This window comes from Thunnus albacares, chromosome 5, assembly GCF_914725855.1.
Source record: "Thunnus albacares chromosome 5, fThuAlb1.1, whole genome shotgun sequence".
Lineage (NCBI taxonomy): Eukaryota > Metazoa > Chordata > Actinopteri > Scombriformes > Scombridae > Thunnus > Thunnus albacares.
This window is the reverse complement of record NC_058110.1, coordinates 32,989,662-33,009,276: the sequence shown is the minus strand read 5'-3', so window position 1 is coordinate 33,009,276 and position 19,615 is coordinate 32,989,662. Positions and strand designations below refer to the sequence as shown.

The 19,615-nt window shown below is 42.3% G+C and overlaps 1 protein-coding gene across 1 annotated transcript in view; it reads right to left on the bottom strand.

Moving 5' to 3' along the window:
• Positions 1 to 5,518: 5,518 nt before the first annotated feature.
• The window catches only part of mecp2 (methyl CpG binding protein 2), a 17,890-nt gene continuing 3,793 nt past the window's right edge, over positions 5,519 to 19,615 (bottom strand). The window contains exons 2-6 of the mRNA XM_044350440.1: positions 14,340 to 14,526; positions 14,042 to 14,250; positions 13,743 to 13,936; positions 13,111 to 13,247; positions 5,519 to 12,076 (exon numbers count right to left, since the gene is read on the bottom strand). Of these exons, the coding sequence (XP_044206375.1) occupies positions 9,794 to 12,076; positions 13,111 to 13,247; positions 13,743 to 13,936; positions 14,042 to 14,250; positions 14,340 to 14,526 (3,010 nt within the window). The 3' untranslated portion in view covers positions 5,519 to 9,793. The remainder of the gene's footprint in view (positions 12,077 to 13,110; positions 13,248 to 13,742; positions 13,937 to 14,041; positions 14,251 to 14,339; positions 14,527 to 19,615) is intronic.

Genomic DNA, 19,615 nt, shown 5'->3' with positions numbered 1-19,615 from the left:
ATATTAAATATATATATTTCTGTATTTATTCATGATTTTAAATCAGTTTAATTCTGATGTTGTTGATCTTAAAACTTTCTAATCATCTTTATTTATTGACTAATTACTTTTAATGTTATATATGTGTGTATTTTATTCTGCATCTTGTTCTTTCTACACCTGCGCTCTGTATAACACTTTGTGATGGTAACTTTGATAAGTGCTGTTTAAATAAACATTATTATTATCTTTATTATGATTAAATAAAATAGTCACAAAAACAGTGAAAACAGCAAAGAGGTGCGTTTTATCTGAAATGTCAAACTGACAACATTCATCCCTTCATATGTTCATGTGTTCATTGATGATCTGACCTCCGGCTCTATGTGAGACAGACTGAATAAACTCACAGTGACAGCCAGCAGATGGCAGCAGTGCATCATGGGACCTGGAGTCCAGCAGGTTCCTCTGAGGACGCTGAGGTCACGTCCTCTTTCATCTGAAGGTTTCTCAAAACTGTTTCTGTTTCTGATCAGTGAACACATCAAGTCTCATGTTCACATTCAGCTCCGACACGTCTCATCCTGTCATCAGCGTTTATATTTTATCTCTAAAAGCTTCGTGTGCTGCGACAAAGATCTGTAAGATTAAGGCGACTTTCTCAAACTCAAACAAGACATAAATATCCTTCAGATATGTGTGTTTCTACAAAAATGTGTGTTCTTGACACTGTTTTTTTTACCCTGAGTTTAGTCTCTCAGGATGAATGTTTTGTTTTAGTTTGTTTGTTTTCGTTTTTGTTTTTCTTTACCCTGAGTAGAGTCTCTCAGGATGTGTGCATTCTTATTTTACCTTAAGTAAAGCCTCTCAGAAAGAGTCGTGTTTTTACCCTGAGTGGAGTCTCTCAGGATGTGTGTGTTCTTATTTTACCTTAAATAGAGTCTTTCTTTATTAGTGTTTTTTTTAACCCTGAATAGAGTCTCTCAGGATGTGTGTGTTCTTATTTTACCTTAAGTAGAGCCTCTCAGAATGAGTGGGGTTTTTGCCCTGAGTACAGTCTCTCAGGATGTGTGTGTTCTTATTTTACCTTACATAGAGTCTCTCAGTATAAGTACATTTATTCACTACTACTTCTCATTGGCTATAAATCTACACTGTCAAACACTAATATTTATTCACTCCCCGTTGCTGAAGTCACCATATCTGTCTCCACACAGGTTAAGAGCTTTAGTGTTATCCTGGACAAGTACTCTTTCTTTCTCCAGTCATATAAACAGTGTCTCCCACATTGCCTTTTTTTCCATCTGTGAAACATCTCCAGACTGCGCCCTGTTTTAACACAACACTCCATGGAAGTCTTAGTTCACGCTTTGGTCCCGTGTGATCCCGGCAAACATCCCCGACAAACTTATCCACCGACTTCCAACTCATCCAGAACTCTGCAGCGCAGATTATCACATGTTCAAAGTCCACTGAACATGTCACTCCCCTGCTGATTCAACTGGCTCCCCGTGTCACGACGGATTAACTTTTAAAATATTATTATTAACATTTAAAGCTCCTCATAATCTATCCTCTGCTTATCTCACAGACCTCCTTCACTCCTGCTCGCTCCCTGCGGTTTTCATCTGCAGGTCTACTCAACCTCAGCACAGCACGTCTATCAGAGTCTCCTCCTCTGCTGCACCCTCACATCCGCATACTGGACTCCATTACAGAACTCAAAAACTGCTCTTAAAACTCATCTTTTTAAAACAGCTTACTCACTTTAACTGCATCTTATTTTATACTACAATATCGATTCTGACTCATTGCTGAGCTCTGTTGCTTGTTGCGGTTTTTATTGTTGATTGTAATGTTTTATTACTGGTACTTTGTTGTTTATTGTATGTTTTTTTTACTGATCTTGTATGATAAAGGTGACTTTGAGTGCCACAAAAGGGGCCATTAAATAAAATGTATTATTATTATAAGTGTACTTTTTTTCTACCCCGAGTAGAATCTCTAAGGCTTTGTGTTTATTTTTTTACCCTGAGTACAGTCTCTCAGGATGTGTTCTTAATTTACCTGAAGTAGAGTCTCTAAGTATGAGTGTTATTTTACCCTGAGTAGAATCTCTAAGGCTTTGTGTTTATTTTTTTTTTTACCCTGAGTACAGTCTCTCAGGATGTGGGTTCTTATTTACCTTAAGTAAAGTCTCTTAGTACAAGTGTTCTTTTGACCCTGAATAGTATTTTTAAGGTGATATGTTTTTTTACCCTGAGTACAGTCTCTCAGGGTCTCACGGTGACTCTAAGCTCCTCTCCGTTGTTCAGGATCTCCTGCTGTGCCTGTAAGGCAGCAACTCTGCACCTCAATCAGGCCTTCAGCCATCTGTCTGGTGGACTGCAGCTACTCGGCTACACCTGCTGAGCTCTCTGAGTCTGATGCACACACACACACACACACACACACACACACTGTCAGTCAAACTGCTGGGTTTGAAGAAACCCAAGAAGGTCTGTAAGTGAAGGTTGAAGGTTTTTTCTCTTCTCTCGTGTCGAGTCTGGTTTCTAATGTTCACTAACACACTCGTAGCCGTCTTCCCTTCACGTTTCCTCTTTTATTTCCACTCCATCAGCTCAGTCTCACCTCTTTTTATTCTTTCACACTCCCACCACCTACAGATTGACTGTGTATTACTGTGTGTGTGTGTGTGTGTGTGTGTGTGTGTGTTACCTGTCCAGGTGTGTTACCTGTACATGATGTTCTCAGCTCGGCTCTGCCAGGCTTCAGACTGCAGGAAGTGACAGACGGAGCGTTTCTCTACCATCATCTTTTAACAACTTCTTCAAATTTATTTCTCAAATTCATTCTCATAACAGCAGTTTGATTATTTCCTGCCGCACAGATATGAAAGAGCTCGCTGGATTATGAATTTTTTAAAAAGAAATCGTCATCGCATTTAATTGTCTATTTTTATCATTTTCCTTCATGTTTGTTATTTATTTTCATTTGATTCATATTTTGTATTAAATCATATTTTATTCATTTGTTCAGTATTTTTCTCTGTTTTTCTGAAGTTTTACTGTCACATTTTATTTCTGTTGTCTGGATTTTATGATGTTTTATGTGTGCAAAAAAAGAGAGAAAAAAATCTAATTAATATATAATTATGTTTTTGGGTTTGTGGCTGAATTAATATTTGATTAATAAAATACAATCAACAGAGTGTTAAATATTTCACCGTCAGCTTTGCTTCCCCTTTTGTGACATTTATATAAAAACAAACATTTATTCACTTGTTTAATTTAAAGTTTAACCCCAAAACTTCCAGCAACCAATCAACATGTTTGACAGACGCAAGTTTATTGTTGAGATTTGGAAGGTGTGTGTGTGTGTGTGTGTGTGTGTGTGTGTGTGTGTGTGTGTGTGTGACCTGTGACCTACATTTACCCAGAACACCTTTCTCTGCAGGTTTGTTGAGACGTTTATGTCTCTTCACATTAATATGTTTCCATCCTCGGAATTTGAAAAGACGTGACTGAGGGAAACGAGGGATTAAGAGAGCTAGAGTGAACTTTTCTCTCCTTGTTGTGAGGAGACAAAAGTCATGTGACTCCTCCGATAAACACACCTGACAGGTAGGAGTTCCACCTGCTGGAGGAAAAGCTGTGATGGTTTAAACTCTTTTGAGTCCAACAGACAAACTGCCTGTTAGACCAGAACTGAGTTGTAACCACACTGACTTCATGCAGTGATCAGTCAGGTGTGTGCAGGTGTGAGAGAAGTTTGTACTTCTGTTATTTTTTCATCTGGAACCTGAGTGAAACACCATGAAGCAGCAGCAGCAGCAGCATGAGGAGAACAGCAGGTAGAAACAGAGACTGCAGACGTCGACTGACCTCATCGTGTGTGTTTCTTCAGCTGTGAGCCTTTAGTTTGGACTTTAATGAAGAAGAAAAGTTCACAATTTCTCAAGTGTGTCTTAAAACAACAGTCAGGAGCCCAAATAAACAGTGAAACCTGTTTTTCTTGCTGTAATCATTCCTGCTGTTCATACTGACCGTTGGAAGATCCTTTCATAATGACCTTACAATGGAAGTGATGGCAGACAAAAAAATGTATTTAAAAGTTTATCTAAAGCTAATATGAAGCTTCAGCGTCCAGATGAGTCAAATCAAGTAGATATCTTTCAACATTACAGTCTTTTTAGTGCCAAAGTTCCTCTTTTTGTTACTATACTTCCACCTGCAGCTCAACAGGGAAACACTGTCTGAGGAAACACAAAGAGGGAATTTGATGCTAAAAAAGACTGTAAATGTGTCAGATATCCACTTGATATGACTAACTCAGACTGATGAAGGGTCTTATGAGTTGGACTATATTTTCCTGGCGAGGAGCAGTGACTTCCTGAGTCTCTGCTGGTTGCCGGGGCGCCTGACACATCATCAACCCTCTGAAAACCTCAACATGTTTTTACACTTCAGTTAATGTACAGATTAAACACACAAGGTACTGTAACATGTTAATTAGGTTGCTAATATACTTGTTTTTTAACTCTCATCATGTGTTGGTTGTGCTCATGTTTAATTTAATTTACTTATTACAGTCAGAATGTTATTTGTAAATTAGGAGCCTTTTTGAAGAACCTTTATTTAAGGTTTCATTTACCTGCTGGCTGCCGTTGTTCTGCTCTTCTTTTGTATGTTTTTTTGTGTTTGTACTCCAGACAATGTGATCAGGGTGTCAATAAATCAAATTGAATTAACAATATGAGTCCACAAGATATGATTTTGTATTGTATCGTTATCATAAGATGTAATTCAGCACATGACCAGTGGGGGCAGTATCAGGCAGCAGACTCAGATCACCTCAACAAGGAAGGACAGTTGTCCACATGTGGAGCAGGTATATATGATCACAGGGACGGATGTGCAGTCAGAGCGACATCACCGCGATGTCGACATGATCTCAACATCAATATTAAAGTTGCCTCCTTGAGTGTCGCCATGGTTTCTGTTTATGTTGTGCAAAAGCAGAAGTAAACAATGAAGATATTCTGGTGTTAATAAGGATGATTCAGCCCTAATTTGTCCTCTCATGATACTTTTTTTTAACTCAAACTGAACAGTGAGTACACAAGAAGGTGTGTGTGAGCTGTCTGTACATACATGTTGGTAAAAAGTAACAGCAGCACTAGAGGTGGTGGTAGGAGGATCCAGTCTTTATGCTAAGCTAAGCTAACTGGAAGCTTCATATTTATCAATAAGGGTTTTATTCATCTGTTTATCTAACTCTCAGAAAGAAAGAGAAGAAGTGTATTTCTCAAATTGTTGAACCATTCCTGTAAGTTGGGAGTCTTTTCAGTCGTCACCTCAGAGCAGTTCAGCAGATCAGTTTTTTACCCTGAAACATCTTTTTCCAAGTATCTGTGAAACAAAACCCCTGCGGTTCACTTTAAACTAAATCTCAGCTGTCAGACTGATGATAAAAATGTGAAGATGAGTGTTGAGGCAGTGTGTGAAGCTGTGAGTCAAACAGTCAAGACCACCACAGATCAGGGGACAACAAACGCTTTTAGTTAGAAAGAAAAATAAGAAAACAGGTAAAAACTAGTTTGTCTACAGCGACAGTGTATTGGAGTTTCCACTGAATTCCAACCAGAGTAAAAGCAGAATATTCATCCTCAATATTAGCAACTATGAAGTCACCACACACATCACTACTAAGTCTAGAAACACAACATGGCTTGGCTGACATGGTGGCTTCTGGCAAGACGCACAATATTATAGGCACTAAACTCTGGAACATGCAATATGGTGGCTGGTTACTGTAGTTTGTGCCGGGTCGAGTCCTGTGTTGTGAGTCAGTTCACAGAGGGACGTTTGAATTCAGACCAGGAGTCTGCTGCTGCAGAGTGACAGCATGCTAACAGGCTAAACTGCACTGAGCAGACTGGGCGGCAGGCGGAGCGGCACGTACGCAGAGGTGAGACCGCTTCAGCCTCAGGTGGACAAACTACACCTGCGTGACGTCACCATGATGCAAACAGAGTGACCAAAGCAGACAAAAAAGTCTATTTGAGGCACAGATTTTTATCCAAGAATGAAGACATTCACTTATTTTTCTTATCAAGGGGTGAACAGCTCAATTTTCCAACGTTGCTAAAGTGCTGGAGCCCCCCCCCAAATCACCCCCCCCCCCCCCCCCATCCCATTACCCCCCACCCCTCCCAACAAACATAAAGGTGCAAAGACAGAAGTTTACTGATGTCAAAACCGCTGAGTGAGCAGAAACTTTCCAGCAGCATCTGTAGGTTCAGATCTGAGAGCTCAGAGATGATAATGTGATTTTTTTTTTTTTTTTTTTGGTTGTTATTTAATTTACTTAATTTGAAATGTTGCATCTTATTTTCACATTCTTTCATTTTTCTGAGCTGTAAGGGTCACAGTTTAGTACATAATGCAGTCCTGATGTTTGTGGATGTGATTGCACAGTTTCACCACCAGGTGGAGCCTTTGAGCTGAGCAGGTTTTGAACTGGGAGCAGTCAAAGAAGAAGAATGACGTCTTTCTCGCACAGTTGCCGAGTCTGCTTATTATAAGCGACTTATGGCTTGTTTTTCTGTAAAGCCGCTTACAAATATTGGTTGTCGCGGGTTGCGTTTTTTTTTTTTTTTGGGTAGGGGGGGGCTTGTTCCTGAAGTGTAGTTGCTTATTTGGGCTTTACTTCCTGTACGTCTAATGTTAAATAAACTGACTGAGCTCCATCTAAGTTGTCAAAAATATCGCTGCCTGCTGTCAGAACCACGCATGTACTAGCCGCCGACGTTAAAATCCTTAGCTGGTGGTTCACGTGTTAGCACGTGAACCACGTAACGTTAGCAAGAGTCCTTGCTGTCTCCGTCTAATAAAGTGAAAACACCTTAAAACATAATCTTAAAAAAAAAAAAACTTAGCAGATGTTTTTGATATTATTATTGTTATTTAAACGCTTGATAGTTTGTCCTGATGCAGGATCCGTCCACTCCTCTTCCCTTCCAAGCACACAGGTGACAGTGAGTGAGACATTTACAATCAAAATCACACGATTGATGGAGTTTCTTTAGCTACTTCGCTAACAATGCCAGGGACTAAGTGGGCGAAGAGAAAAAAAAAAACTTTTTGGAAAGCCGAGTTGCTTCTTTGGGGCTTGTTTCTACCTGGTTGCCTGTTTCTCTTGTGAGATCTGCTGCTTTCTTGTGATGAGTTGATGATTTTAGCAGCAACCTTAAACCGAAGGGTGTAAGAACAGAGGATGTTGTATTGCTGTACAAACTGTAAAACCACCTGAGGCAAATGTGTAATTTGTGATTTTGGGCTATACAAATAAAACTAACTTGACTTGAACAGCAGATAATTACACTGCCGGACCGTATTGGTCGTCCGTGTGGCATCTCCTGCTTTAGCGTTGTTGCTCAGTTTGACGTATTTGTGAATTCACGTCGACTCTGCTACAGAAATCTCTCCCTGACGTGTGCTCCGCCCCGCAGAGGCTATCCTGAATGTAAGTACCCAGAAGTACTGCAGTAGTACTTGATTAAAGGCATAAAAACCAAACAGTTGGACTGCATGTGAACACTTTGTACCTCCTCTTAGTACCTTTTATTTTAACAGTTTTCACCGGTGAAGCAGTTTTCACAGAGTCCATCAGGTGTCATAAGGGGGTAGAAACTAATAACTAATAATGCTAATACTGCATGGATAACTAATTAATAATAATCTGTGCACATGGATTTACAAAAACACAATGTTGAACGATATTGCTAACAGTATCTGACCTCCATACTACAACACAGCCGGTAGCCTGCTGCTAACGGAGCATTCAGACCGAAACAGTCCTGCGTTAAAACGATGATGCAGAAGGGCGTGTGTTGTTAAAGGTTAACAGGTGAGACGTGAAACATGATCCAGGAAGTCTAGTTTGAGTATTGCATCACCAGACTGCCTCCGTTTAAATGAATGAAAGTCGAAATATCTCTGCGCTCAGCCCTGAAAAAGGTCACGTGAGGTCACGTTTCTGATATGGGTAATAGATCAGTATTGATCAGAGTGTCGTGTGATCATACTTTGACACTCGTTGTGCTCCCTAACAACAACCTGGGACTTTAGTTCCTGCTGCTACAGTAACTTGACAGTAATTTGAGAGCACAAAGAAGTCCTCATGACACCTGCTCTGCGTTTTCATGTTGACTGACCGCTGAAAGTGTATTTTGAAACTGGAAGCGAGCAGGTAAAAAAAAAAAATCTCTCCTGGGCGCTCTCAAATCTTTACTTACAGACTCAAATTTAGTTTTCTGCTCACTGAATAGTTTTGTGTTGCCGTCCCCAGCACATCTAACCCCCCACATGAAGCTGAAACCGGACCTCCGTCAGGGTTTTTCCTTCTGTGGAACACATCTTCCTTTACGCCACCGACCGATGGGCCCGACAGTAAAAACCCACACGGGGGTCGACCTCTGCGTACGTGCGGCTCCGGGTTGAAGGCCTGCAAGGGTCTCCGAGCGACATGCAGGCGGTTGATTGTACAAACTGGAGGAGTGCAAACTGTTCCAGACATTCAACACGAAGACACAATAAAAAAATGAGTCCATTTCCCACTCTTTCATTAAGACTGAAACTAAAATAAAGCTACTGTAAAAGTGGGTTTGGTTTGATATTAAAATGCGCTTCCTTTGGAAACAAAAAGACTACCAAAACAAACAGATTCAATGCAGACCAGAATGGAAGAATCTCTAACCTGGAAGAACTCGCTGCTTTTGAAATACTTGAAAAACGAATGAGGACTTCTGGAGGTTTTCTTATCAAACTTATCTGACTCGTCCGTTTTCTTTTTTTTTTTTTTAGGCTGTTTTAGTGTCTGTGAAGAGGAATCAAGAACACTTGAAGTTGTTCGAATATTTAAAATAGTATTCAAAGACTCACTTCAGGATGAGGTCTGTGTGGAGTGAACTTGATAAAAAAATACTCAATAAATCAGATTCGCTACCTGTAGGGGGCAGTCTGGAAGTGGATGGAAAAAAAACATTATGACCCTCCTTTTCTTATTGTGGGTTTAATGGAACATAAGGAGGAAAATAAAATGTGAGATTTCTAAGAAACCAGTTTAAGGTGCAAACCGCCGCCCCCACATCACCTCTTGAGGCTTTCAGTAAGGGAGTGTCAGTCAATAGGAGGAGTTTTTTAGTAAGAGACCGTCAGTCAAGAGCAGGACTTTAAATAAGGGACTGTCAGTCAGCAGCACAGCAATGAATAAGGGACTGTCAGTCAATAATATCAGAGTTTAAAGCTGTATAACGGAGACAAAACAATAAACTATCAAAATACGAAATAAAAAAAAAAAACTGGTTATATTCCGGAAGCAACGTTTCGTTCAGAGTAATGTGTTGTTAAGCGTTGGTTTTTAGTTCCAAACTACTCCCCCCCCCTCCCCATGGAGACTAGCGGGACACAACAGCTGCCTTTTGATTATATATACACACACACTTTTTTTTTTTTTTATCGATTTTTCCTTTTCGTTTTGTTTTTCCTATAAAAAGACACTATCCGTTCTTCTCTTCTGCTGTCCCTCAGTGCCGGGTTGGCTCTCAAATCCACAACTTTACAGAGTCTCCAGACAGAATCAAACGGAGTAGAATCTGAGAACGTCCTACCAGCTGTGTGACGCTATCCTTCTATCTGAAAACAGTGTAAAAACATGAATCCTCCATGGACAGCCCAGTCACACTCCTCTTCCACCTGGTGCTGACTCAGTCAGTCCACCGATCAGTCAGCCTGTTCATCAGCCCGACCGATCAGCTGACTCTCTCGCTGACGGCAGTCCGTGACTCTACCGTTTCCTCTCGGCTGGGGCAGGGAACAGCGGACTGGGGGACGATGTCTCTGAGCTCCCTGCCCTCACCTGCTGCCTCTGGCTCTGCCCGGAGCCTGGCCCGGCCCTCCGCCCCCGGCACGAGACCAACTCCGGCCCCAGCTCCTCCTGTAGGACCAGGAGGCATGGAGCTGGGAGGCCTTGAGGTGCTGTTTGACCCTCTTTCTCCTCCTAAAATCTCTCTGCTTTCTGATGCCACCGCCAGCCCCCCTCTTCCCTCCGCCCTGATGCCCTCCGCGCTGGCTTCCCGGCTTGGTAGGAGGCTTCCTCGGCCAGGCCGCGTGGTGCTCAGATCTTGGGGCTGTTCGCTCTGGTTCTGCTGAGAAGGGACCAGATTGGGTCTACTTAGGCTGAGAGATGGTCGGTGTGGCGAGAGATGCTGCAGGTGGGACCTGGCGAGCTGTGAGTGGGGCTGGGGTCGCGGCTGTGTTTGAATCCGCTGAAAGTGTGGTTGTGCTTGGGACTGGGGTGGCCTAGCTTGGGAGAGAGACTGTCTGGGCTGTGGTCTGTATTGAGTCTGAAGTTGGTGTTGCGAAGGGTGCCTTGTCTGCGGTTGAGGCTGTGCTTGATGCCTGGATTGCAGGTGAGGCTGAGGTTGGGCTGGGGTCCTGGACTGGGGTTGAGGCTGAGTTTGGGCTTGGGTCCTGGACTGGGGTTGAGGCTGAGTTTGGACTGGGGTTCTGGACTGGAGTTGAGGCTGAGTTTGGGCGGGGGTTCTGGACTGGGGTGGAGTCTGAGGTTGGGTTGGGGTCCTGGCTGCGGGTTGGAGTTGAGGCTGCAGTGACTGCCGGGGTTGGGGTTGAGATTGTTGTTTGAGCTGAGTTGGGGGTTGAGACGGGTGCCTGGGCTGGGTCTGAGGTTGGAGTGCTGTGGCGGACTGGGTTTGTGGATGTTGATGCCTTGTCTGGGGCGGATGGACGTGCAAGATGGATGGGGACTGAGAACGGTGTGACTGAGGTGGAGCATGCTGAGCCTGAAGCTGGGTTTGATGCTGGGTAGGGGGGTGGACAGGCTGTGATTGGGATTTTTGGGGGAAGGCCTGGGGCTGACTGTGGGTTTGGGGTTGGGGTTGTTGGGGTTGTTGGGGCCGTAGTTGCGGCAGGGTATGCTTGGTAGGAGAGGGTTGGGGCGCTGGGTATCGAGGCTGGGCTTGAGGCTGACTGGGAGACTGTGTCTGGGGATGTTGCTGGGGACGGGGTTGGGGCGGGTGGCGTGGTTGAGGGGGAGGATGCCGAGGCTCAGACAGGGACTGAGGCGCGGACTTGGACTGGGGTTTGGGGGGAGCTTGCTGGGTGTGCTGGGACTGTTGGGCGGGGAGCAGGGGCGTAGTCTGCGGCGGCTCGACTTCAGGTCTGGACTGGCTGGAGGATGCGGGGTGTCCGGAGGCTGGAGGAGGAGGAGGAGGAGGAGGAGGCTGATCCAATGTGGAGGCAGAAGACTGTTGATGCCGATGATGATGATGGTGATGGTGGTGATGATGGTGGTGTTTGTGAGGTGGCCGGTCCTTCCTTTTGTGGCTTTTTGATGGACTAATGCTACTGCTGCTGCTGCTACTCCTTCCTCCTTCTCCCGCTGCTCCTCCTCCCTCTCCTTCCTTATCACCTCCGTCTTCGCCTACTTCCTCTCCTCTGCTTCCTCCGTCTCCCGCCGCTATTCCCGTTTTCTCCTTGTGCTTCCTCCCTTTATGCATCTTGTGTCCATGTGATTGACTTTCCTCTGAGCCAGTAGGCTGCTTCTGTGATTGTGATTGGCTCTGCTCAGAGGGGGCGGAGTGAGGCTCTGAGGTTGGTGCTCCTTCCCCCGTACCTCCCCCCTCCCCACCTGCAGAAGACCTCCTTACAGTCTCAGTTGTTGTAGCTGCTGGAGTCTGAACGCTCTCCCTCTCCTCTATTGTCTCTCTAGTTTTGCGTTTTTTGATTGGCAGGGCTGTTTCCTGGACGACAGGTTTGGTGGAAGACTCCTTGGCCGCTCTCCGTTTGGCCTCAGCGGCCAAGATGGCAGCTGCAGCATAGCTCCCTACTGATGAGGTACCAGAGGTTGATGCTGAAGAGGAGGATGCTATTGCAACAGTCGAAGCTGCTGTGGCGGAGGCTGGTTTCCTGCCCCGTTTTTTGGGGGTGGTCTGCGGTGGGGCCGGAAGTTCTTGTTCTGATTTCCTCTTCCTGCCGGGACGGGACTTGGTGGACACCTGGGCAGGAGACACCACCTGCAGGGGAATTACCACATCAACAACAAGTAGCATTAGCGTCAGGATTGCATTTTTTAGAACTTCATCAACAGTAATAAACACTGCACTAGTGTTTGGCAGCAAGCATTTGCCTGACAGTCTCAGTTCTGACTTCAGAGGTAACCACCAGAGCTAAGTGCTGAAGTGTTTTAACCTCCAGTTCCTCCACTAAACCAAAGCTTCAAAAGACTGTCTGTAAGTTACAGTGTCAGTTACTCCTTGTAATGTGGTTTCATTTTGTAAATAACTGCTTTTATCACACAAAGTGGGGTTTTTCTGAGTGACATTTTGGTGGCAACCAGTAACCAAAATTTCAGGCTCCAAGATTTATTAACCGATTATCCCTTTTGGAAGTGTCTATAATGCTCCCACGGGGAATATCACATGCCCAAATCATCCCAACTAGCTCCTTTCAACAAGAAAGGACATAGTTTTATTCTAGGCTCCAAGTCCACAAAGCACATGTAGACCAGATGACTAAACCTCTGTGACCTCTCCAGTATCCTTGCAAAAATAAAAAGGCACAACCAGGACAGAATTCACTCTGTGGTTAAACATCTATCAAAGTCTCCTTTTCAGCTCTCTGGCGTAAACTTTTCCCCATGCTGAGAAGTGAAATATCACAATAATTAGTTCAAATGGGAACCACCATCCTGTCTGTCAGTCAATAACTACTGTCCAAGACCACGATTTACGTAGCCTTCAGTTATCTCCAGCCGAATCCGGTCGGCGTTTGGCGTCCGACATCTTGACTCATATCCCCAACCAAGATGAGCAGTTTGTCTCAAGTTTGGGTGGAAGTTGAACACTTTGCTGTCAAGCTCCTCAGCCAGATGTTTCCACTTCACGTTCAATACAAGTTCGGATTTTTCAGGTCCTCTCGTTCTCTTCTTCTTTTTCCTGCTGCCAAGCTATAAAAGCACGGGGGGGGGGGGGGCCCTACACCCTACACCTGCCCTTGTAGGTGGTGAGCTCACATAGCCGTATTCATCTGAACGACAGATTGATCATACCTTTGAGGCAGTGGAAGTGGTACCGGTGGTGGACTCTGCCTTGCTGAAGGGCATCTTGACCAACAGTTTGCCCGGAGTCTTCTCGACCACACGCTTCATGGCCACACCCTCTGTTGCCTGGCGCATCTTTCCGCTGCCTAAACACAAAGAAACATAAACACGTATACAAAAAAAAAAACTAAAGAAAACAAGAAAACTCTGCTAATACTTGAGTTTAAAGGTATACTATGCAGGATTTATCAGTCGGCGTTTGTAACCACACAGCATTCAAAGTTGGCCCCTCCTCCTTGGTTCGACACCAGAGCGAGAGAGAGAGAGAGCAGCGGCGGTCGAGCGAGCTAGAGAGTGAATGAAGAGAGCGAGCAGCGCTAAGAACAAAGCGGTGAATCAGATAAATAAAACGTTATTTTCTGATTGTTTCATGGCGGTTACGTTCTAAAGCACAAATAACCACACCCACACCCACACCACCCTGCGGGAAGGTGCCACATTGCCAGATTTTGAAATTATTATTATTATTATTATGAGCCTAAGCATTGCTTTTTAGGAAAATTCTGCATAGTATACCTTTAAATTAATGACTAATGACAATGTAATGACAGTTACATTTTTTTGTGTAAGTGGCTGTGTACCTTTGGGCCTGCCGCGGCCTCGCCCCGATGGTTTAACCACTTTTGGTTTCTTGGGGGGCCGCTTCTCACGGCGAGAGGGGCTTCCACGTCCGGTTACAGTGAAATCAAAATCGTTGGGGTCAGTGGTTGTGTCACCGACTTTCTGGAAATAGGCGATAAGCTCCACCTTGGAACGAAACGCCTTTCCCTCGGAGCTTAATAATAATAAGAGAATAACAACGAAACATCAACGCTGACGCAGTGTTTTTACTCTTGTCTCACAGAAAAGCATCAGAGCATCAGGTGTGGGTGTGGCTTACTTGATCAGGTAGACATCGAACTTTCCCGCTGAGCGTCCGGATTTCCTCTGTTTGAGTTTGCGGGTCCAGCCTTCAGGCAGCGACGGGTCATCGTACAGTGGCCCGCGGTCCCGGATGATGGAGCGCCGCTGCCTGGGTGAACCCGCAGACTCACTGCCGGCCGCTGACTCTGACCCCGGCTCCGAGGGGCCCGCCACTGGCTCCGACCCCTGCAGAGATTGAATGACATGAAACCAGCTTCTCATCCTCAACACATTAAATAATCTGAAGTTAAGCTGTTGGCTCCACCTTTCCTTACCTGGCTCTGTGACTCCACCCCCGTCTGCGGCTGCAGGGCGGCTGTCGCCGAGGCTGTGGTCTCCGCTCCCTGGTCGGCATGGCGACGTTCCCTGCGAGCCTTCTTGGTCTTACTGTGGGACCTGGCTCTCTCTCTGGTGGGAGGCTGGGGGTCAACTGGTTCCTCCTCTCCCTCTTGACCCTCCTCCCTGTGGAAACAAACGGCATCAACTTCTGTAAAATTTCCAAATCCGTCAATAACATCCACCTTACGTAGCGATTGGTCAGGTGTGGCAGGGTTCTCAATACAATACAATAAACATCCAGGAGAGTAGGGCTGGGTATCGGTACCTTTAAGGTATCGACCAAAATAACCCAGAACCAAGTGGTATCGAAACTTCTCCAGTGAAACGATACCTGCATTCGATCCTTTTTGAACCCAAACCTAGAAAAAAATGACTATTGTATGGTTTTACTCGCAGCCAATCACCGCAAAGCATTCTTCAATTTTATGCAATCTGTGATTGGCCCACTACCACAGCAGCTACAACCCATACAGTCTGCGGTGATAATACTTCATTATACAGTTTTATACAGTTATTTAATGAATATTTCAATAATTTGAACACTTTCGAAATGTATTTGTGTAAAAATAATTTGGATGAGGAGGAGTGGTGGCATTTTATGCAGCTGAATGCTTTCATTCAGATGATGGGTATCGAATGAAGTACTCCATTGGTATCAGTATAACTTTAAGGGCACTGGTATCATAATTTTTTAAACAATATTCAGCTCTACAGGAGAGGCCATCTGAAAGTTCACTCTATGAATTTGCAGGAGGAGGATGTGAACATTTACAACACTGACTGCAGATGTAGACAAACCATACAGTGTACAAACTAGTTTGCTTGAAGTAGAGCGAGGCTTTTTACTGTGAAGCTATTGCAGGAAGTGTTGGGTTTACAGCTGTTACCGATGTCCCTGAACGCACCAGCAGGAAGAGTTCTCACTCAGTCTCTGCTCTACATCAGCTCTGAGCCACATGACCCCCATGATCGTATCTTAACTTACACAAAACAATAGAGGTGATTTATCACTGACCGTGATGGATTAATAATCTGCAGCATTTTGAATCTATGAAAATTGATTTTCATAGAAAATAACCCGATGTCAGCGGCCGCCTGGAAGAAAAGATGAGTCTGAACACGGATGTGCGCTCCAGCTGTTCCTCCTCATTCTGCTTTAACTTCACACTTCAGTTGTCATGTGACGCTGCAGCGACAGACAGTCTGAAGGTTTCAACTCTTAAAAAACCAACAGGAGGGCTCATCCAGGTTCTTATAAACAGGAAGTGATGTTTACAACGACAAGACAGACACACTCACAACAGCTGATGTCTGCAAAAACACCGACACATCCTCTCTGTTACTTCTTCTTCTTCTTTGTGCTTTTTGATGCCATCCACAAACTGAAATATGGCACAGTTCACTTTCCTGACTGTATTTTATATTCTATTGATGTGTTTTATTACCATGTTTTTTATGTCTATTGCTTGGCAGAACATATCCTGTCCATCTGTCTTATTTAGGGGTTGCAACTAACAGTTATTTTCATTATCAATTAATTTGCCAAATATTTTTTTTAAACTAATTTTAGAACTAATATTGATGTAGTAGTTAATTTCTTTATTATATATTCATACTATGCCTTGCTGTTGGGGTCGTACATACAATGTTTCTGTTGTTGTGGGACGATTAAAGTGAAAAGTATATCTGGTAAAAAACAGTCCACAGGAAACAGGAAAGTCCTTTATGGAAATAAATGTTCATGTTGAGTTTTTCTTTGAAATTAAATATCATTCATTTTCATCGTGTTGACGCGGAGGCAGAGGTATCAGATAAGACATTATCTGAGTGGCTAAATACGAGTAGGAGTCTGTAGGGGGGGGGGGTTTCTGTAATGTGGGTGAACTGACGCTGGGTAATGTGTCATTTTTCCATCGATCAGACTGAAAGTGACATCCTGACCTCTGACCTCCTGACACCTCACGTACACCGGATACGTGAGACGTTTTAGTGTACTGACAAAACAGAATGTAAAACGTATAAATGCACACAACAACTACATTAAGATGTTACTTCAATCATGTAGAAACAATGGAGAAGAACAGAGGACATTAAAATGCATCATTATTATTATTATTACTTTTTTAAGAGATATCATATTAAATCTTTGCAGTGTGATGCAAAATATGAAAAAAAACAACAAAAAGTCTTCCAATGGTTATTGAGATCCCCTCCAGACATGTTTCACTGTATATAAAACAATCTACTTTAAATTAAAGCTGCTCGATAACGGCGAAAATCATAATCACGTCTTTTAAACAGTGGATTTCCTCCAACTTTAAATATAATTTAACTGAAAAACAAATAAATTAAATGTAAAAAAATTAGATAAACAAAGTAAAGAATATATAAATATATGTACATTTAAATAAATGATATAAAAATAATAAATAATAATAATTGAGATCAACTATGATGTAACACACTTCAACAACCTACTGAAAAAAATACAGCCGACAACATACAACAGACTAAATAATCTACTTTAAATTAGGGCAAAAATCATAATCATGATTATTTAACACGTTTCAACACTCATTGACCAACTTTAAATATAATTTAACTGCAAAACAAATAAATTAAATGTAGCTATAAAATTAGATAAATAAACAAAATATAAAAATAATAAATAAAATAAATTAAGATAAAAATTAATGAGATCAACTATGTTGTAGCGCACTTCAACAACCTACTGAAAACATTTGATAACATTAAAAGTAAAGTTAGGCTTTGTCGTAAAAAAGGCGAGAGACAGAGAGAGAGAGAGAGAGCAGCGGTGGTCAAGCGAGCTAGAGAATGAATGAAAAGAGGGAGCTGCGGTAGCGAAAACAAAGCCAGTAAAAAGAGAGAATTAAACGTTATTTTCTTTTGAAACGGTACACAAGACAAAACGAGAGTATCGTTGCAAAACTGATAATCGTTTTATTTAAATCCTCTTGTTTTCATAATCTTTGGAAGCCAAAATTGTAATTGAAAAAAAAATTTGATTAATCGCCCAGGCCTGCTTTCATTAATAATTTGTGTTTGATATAGTTTGTCCACCAAAAAAAAAGTTAAATGATCTTGATAAAATTCTTAAAATAGCATCTAGTCCTTCTCCCTCATTAAAAAATCCCAGAATCTATGTCAAGTTTTCCTGCTGGACACCAGATGTCTCCTCCTTCACTGTAAAGTCTCAGTGTTTGTGCTCTGGAGGCTTCAACTTTCCACATCACGCTCGTGTAAGTTGAATATCGGACCACGATCGGCTTCCAAACTAGTTGTGGTGTCACAAATCCTGCTCGTAGGCCTCCGCCCCTTAAAAATCTGATTTTTTCAGTGAGCTCGGAGAAACTTTCCACTTGCACATACATCATTCTGCACAGAGAAGAAGAACAAACATCCGACTGAAGGAACAAGAAGAAAAACATGTTTCTGCATGGAGGGACGTTAAGTAAGTTTTCTCTAATCTTTGATTTTTGCTGAAATATTTGGATCATTTGAACATTTATTGAAATGAAAGCATGTGAGAAGTTTAGAGGGAAAAATCACTATTTGGTGGAGCTGTTAACAACTCATAGACATGTGAAATGTGACCCCGACTACACACTGCTTTTTGTAAGACGTCAAAAGACCAAAAAGGTTGGAAACCACTGGTTTCATCTTTAACAATGTGTTGTATTTTAAAAGCTTGTTATATTATCCATTGTGTCAAATCTTCATCTGAAAAGTAACTAAAGCTGTTAAATAAATGTAGTGGAGTAGAAAGTACAATAAGTAAGAAAGTTAAGCTGAAGCAGTATCTGACCTCTTGACCTTTCAACACTCGTTATGACTGACAAGTGATTTTTTTATGTTAATAATTTATAGAGACATGAAGATGTGAAAGAAAAAAAATGAAACAAACTTCTGAAAAAATAAATATTTAACATATACAGTATGTTTTTTATTTTTCATGATTTAAATCCAGGGATTTAACTGGTGTTAAGGTCACTAAAGTTTATTCTGGGAATTCTGGGATTTTAACATCTTGAGGAGGAGTTCACGATATATAATTTAATTTAAATTTATTTTATTCTTTTTAAATCTTTAATTTTGACAGAAAATAAATGAAATAAAACTGTATTATATCCTGACAGTTGGAAGCATTTAGTTCATGTGGGGAGATTAAAATGTACAGACGGATTTTGTTTTTTTAAAAGTGAAAAATAAAAATGATTCACTGAGGTCATGTGAGGACACCTGAACAAAGACAGTGAGATGTGGTTGAAAGTTCCTAAATCTAGTAAGGTACCTTTGATTATTTTGCTCCATATTCTGTTGCCAGAGGTCAACGCTCTATGTGGGTTTTTTTTTGTGTCCTGTCAAACATTTTCATTCTTCTATTAAAATAAACAGATTTTTGATCATTTTAAAGAAGGCTCCTCTGTTATCCTCCTGCGGTTTGATCAGAATATTCAGTGTTTTTTTTATCTGTGTGACATCACGGCAGACGCTCGTCGACTGGATTAACGCCCAGACACTGTGGTGCATTCAGGAGCTGCCGGGACTATGGGGAAAAACACCTGCCAAAACTTCACAACATGAACACGCTCAAAAGCTGGATGTCGGATGTTTCCGCCTGCGATTAAACACGACTGTCACATTAAAAGCTTTAAAATGATTCAAAAGTCAAAGTGTACATTTTTACTTTCCGTATTTATGAGTAAATGTCGTCGTCTTGCTGTGACGAACGTCTCGACGGACTACGGCTAACATCAGCAAACAAGCTAACGATGAAAATGCTAATGTGTTGATGTTTAGCAGGTATAATGTTTACCACGCTCACTTTTAGCATGCTAACATTAGCTAATTAGCAGTAAACAAAAAGCACAGACTTCATTATTCTTGCAGGTATTTGGTCATAAACTGAAGTAAATTGTGACCAGATGAAAAGTTGAAGTTATTACGATTCATCCTGAGGGGAACGTGAATGTGTGAAACTAATTTCGCAACAATCCATCCGACGGTCCTGAACTGACGGACGTGCTGTGAATGTGGCTAAAAGTTCACACTGAAACTCAAAAACAGATTTATTCTTTTGTATTAAAGGTGAATTTTATGAATCTCACTTTAACTGGCAAATTTTGTGGCATTGTTTATTTTAATTTAATTGATTTTGAAGTCTTAGTTTTCTGTCTACGCGTGACATTTA